Source organism: Prunus dulcis, chromosome 6 (genome assembly GCF_902201215.1).
Source record: "Prunus dulcis chromosome 6, ALMONDv2, whole genome shotgun sequence".
NCBI classification, from domain to species: domain Eukaryota; kingdom Viridiplantae; phylum Streptophyta; class Magnoliopsida; order Rosales; family Rosaceae; genus Prunus; species Prunus dulcis.
This window is the reverse complement of record NC_047655.1, coordinates 11,423,121-11,426,298: the sequence shown is the minus strand read 5'-3', so window position 1 is coordinate 11,426,298 and position 3,178 is coordinate 11,423,121. Positions and strand designations below refer to the sequence as shown.

Below are 3,178 nucleotides of genomic sequence, written 5' to 3'. Positions count from 1 at the left end.
CACAGCGAATCACCAGAAAATCCCACATTCGTTTTAGGAAAAAGACACTATTAATCCATCCTTTCTCCCTCTCTTAAAAGGTTTGAAGTCTATATATATAAAATAAAAGACAGAAAATGGTAAAATATTTAAAATATTAAAAAACGCTCTTTATTAATGGAAATATTAAAAATTGAAATTATTAATTAAATAAAGATAAAATGGTATTCACACTTTTTTATATTAAATAAAATAAAATTAAAAGAAAAATTAGATAATGAAACCTATTTTTATGGAATATAATTACCTATTATCTTTTTTTAAAATAAATTAAATTTTTTTTTAAAAAAAAAAGCATATCACAGGCAAGTAATAAGAAAAAGAAAAAAATCGTTTACCCAACTCAAGATTCAATCTTTTTTATTTGAAAATAAGACAATTGAAAACCCCACTAAACCAGCAAGGATATGTAAAGTTCTAATTCCAATTCTTGAGGCTATTCTGGTAATAAGAACCTACCCATTAATGCTAACTACCTTTTTGTTTAAACTGTTTTTGTTTTCTGTTTTTTAAATTTATTTTTTATAATCGAAATAAAAAGAAAAAGGGAGAGCAAAAGAAAAATGATTGTGGTAAGAAAATATTCCATGTGAAAATACATAGAACAATGTGGAAAAAACAAATAAAATATAAACCAAAAAAAAACTAAATACAGTTTTAAATCATTTTAGTTTTTAGTTTTTAGTTTTATAAATTTCCCTTTGCTTTCTCTTCTTTGACCTCTATTATTTCTCATCCTCCCTCCTTTCTTTAACTAAAAAACCAAAAACCCAAAATACTAAACACTAATTCCTAACGACCCTTTATATATAGCCCAACAGAAGCACTAAGCACCAACAGAAATTCAAAACACTTGAGAATCAAACCAAAACTTGCTCTCATCATCAATGGCAGAGCTAGAGAACCCAATAGTGATGACAAAGGTCATCACATTCCTCTCTTCCCTGGTTCAAAGGGTGGCTGAATCAAATGACATCAATTGTGAATTCCAACCCCAGAAAATCTCAGTCTTCCATGGCCAAACCAGGCCCCCCATAGCAATACAGGGCTATTTAGAGAGAATTTTCAAGTACGCCGATTGTAGCCCATCTTGCTTAATTGTTGCATATGTTTATCTGGATCGGTTTTCTCAGAGGCAACCCGATTTGCCTATCAATTCGTACAACGTTCACCGGTTGCTGATTACTAGTGTCATGGTGGCAGCAAAGTTCATGGATGACATGTAAGTGTTGAAGTTGAATTTTATTAGCTTATGATGAACAGAGTTTGGAAAATCTCTTTGGCTTTGAACTTTTGGTGTTTGAGTTACTTAGATGATTTTTTCATTCAAGTTATTTAGTTTTAGTTACATAAATGAATTAAGCCTGGGAAATTCATAGGGAGATCATTCAAAGATTTTGAATTTGCTTATGTGGCCATTTTGTATTGTGTTCATCTAAATATAGAAGTTTTGGAATATTCTATTTCATGCGTGAATGTAGATGGAAATTGAATATGAATTTACTGGAATATTTTGGAATATTCTGGCTCATATATGGTCATCACTCACAGAAAATTTTGTGCAATGTCAAAGCTATTTTTTTAGTTAGATCTATTTTCAATTGGTTTATCCCCAAATATGTATGCCAGAATTAACTAATTTCCATGTAATATTATTCAGGTACTACAACAATGCCTATTATGCAAAAGTTGGAGGCATCAGCACAATAGAGATGAATTTTCTTGAGGTGGATTTCCTTTTTGGTTTGAACTTCAACTTAAATGTGACCCCCTCAACCTTCACCACCTACTGTTCCTACCTCCAGAGGGAGATGCTCTTAGTGCAGCCTCCTCTAGATTCTGCAGATTCTTCTCTTAGTTTAGGCAAATCACTAAAGCTCCACTTGTGCTTTGATGAGGGTGAAACCTCCCATCAGCAACAGCAGCTAGCTGTTTAATTAAAAGCTCTTAAAAGTAATATATTTGGGCTGGCAAAATGAACATTAGATATTTTTGTGCGTTTTCTTTTCTTTTCTTTTTTGGGTTTTGTAATTGAAGTTATGTACAGATGAGTCTTGAATTTCCAGTCTGGAGAAGCAAAGCCATGCCTCTAAATAGCTTGTTTGGTTTATATATACTTGTTCTTATCCATAAATGTTAGGGTTCTCTCTTGACTCTTAGGTTGCCACGCATGCATGGCAATTTGCTCATACTTGGTCAGAATTTCGAAGGAATTTGAGTGGCGAGTATAAAACCTTATTTGGTGACATGGGCAAAGCACTCTTTTATTTTATTGTAGTCATATTTTGGTGTTGCAAGTTGGTTTTGGTTGACACTTATTGATCTTGAGCTGGGAACAACGAACATGTGCAATCATGGGCCACTGATCCGATCTGATAACCTGTTAAGTTAACGAAATAAAGTTGGATCTTGTTTAATCCGATTCGATAATAATTCGATCTGATTTGATAAAACATATATTTTATTTTTACTTACTTAATATATAATGTAACAATCTTGTTAATTTTGAAAATAAAATAAAAATATTTTTCAATTATTTATATATATTACATAAAACAATTCGGATCGGCTTACCAAATCTGATAACGAATAATTCAAAAAATCGAATATTGATCTAATTGATAATGATCTGTCATATTTTTGGATTGAATCGGGTCAGATTTCAAGTGCTCCGTTCCATCTCTGACTCATTTACAGGCCTATTGGTAGGGGGAGAGAGAAGAGAGAGAAGTTTAGAACTTAAATTCCTACTAGTACTGAGTTAAAATTAAAAAGGCTGGCTTAGATCAATGATTTATTTTCCTAACAATCTTCATTTGAGAGTTCTAGAATCCTATATAAATTGAATCAAAGGGTATGTTTACGTATCAGTAATAGAGAAAGTAAAGAAACAGAGAATTTTGAAATCGGGGAACTACTGAATCGGTATGGGAAGAATAATTCCTATTAAGCTGTTTACTAAATATCTGGAATTAGCAAAGGAATGGGGTTGATTCCCATTGTTATTGTTTACTAATTTTCATGAATTAGAATCAAAATTAATTTGATTACTGAAATGCTCTACACATTTTCACCACAGCACATTTATAATCTCAAATTGGCTAAGAAGACCAAACTAATCCTGTAGCAACTAGTAAGG

General features: G+C 31.7%; 1 protein-coding gene across 1 annotated transcript; it reads left to right on the top strand.

The window, feature by feature from the left end:
- Positions 1-897: 897 nt before the first annotated feature.
- LOC117632563 (cyclin-U4-1-like) lies at positions 898-1,976 on the top strand. The gene is made up of 2 exons (XM_034366081.1): positions 898-1,261; positions 1,700-1,976. Exons 1-2 carry the CDS (start codon positions 927-929, stop codon positions 1,974-1,976), a joined length of 612 nt encoding a protein of 203 aa, XP_034221972.1. The 5' UTR covers positions 898-926.
- Positions 1,977-3,178: the final 1,202 nt, after the last annotated feature.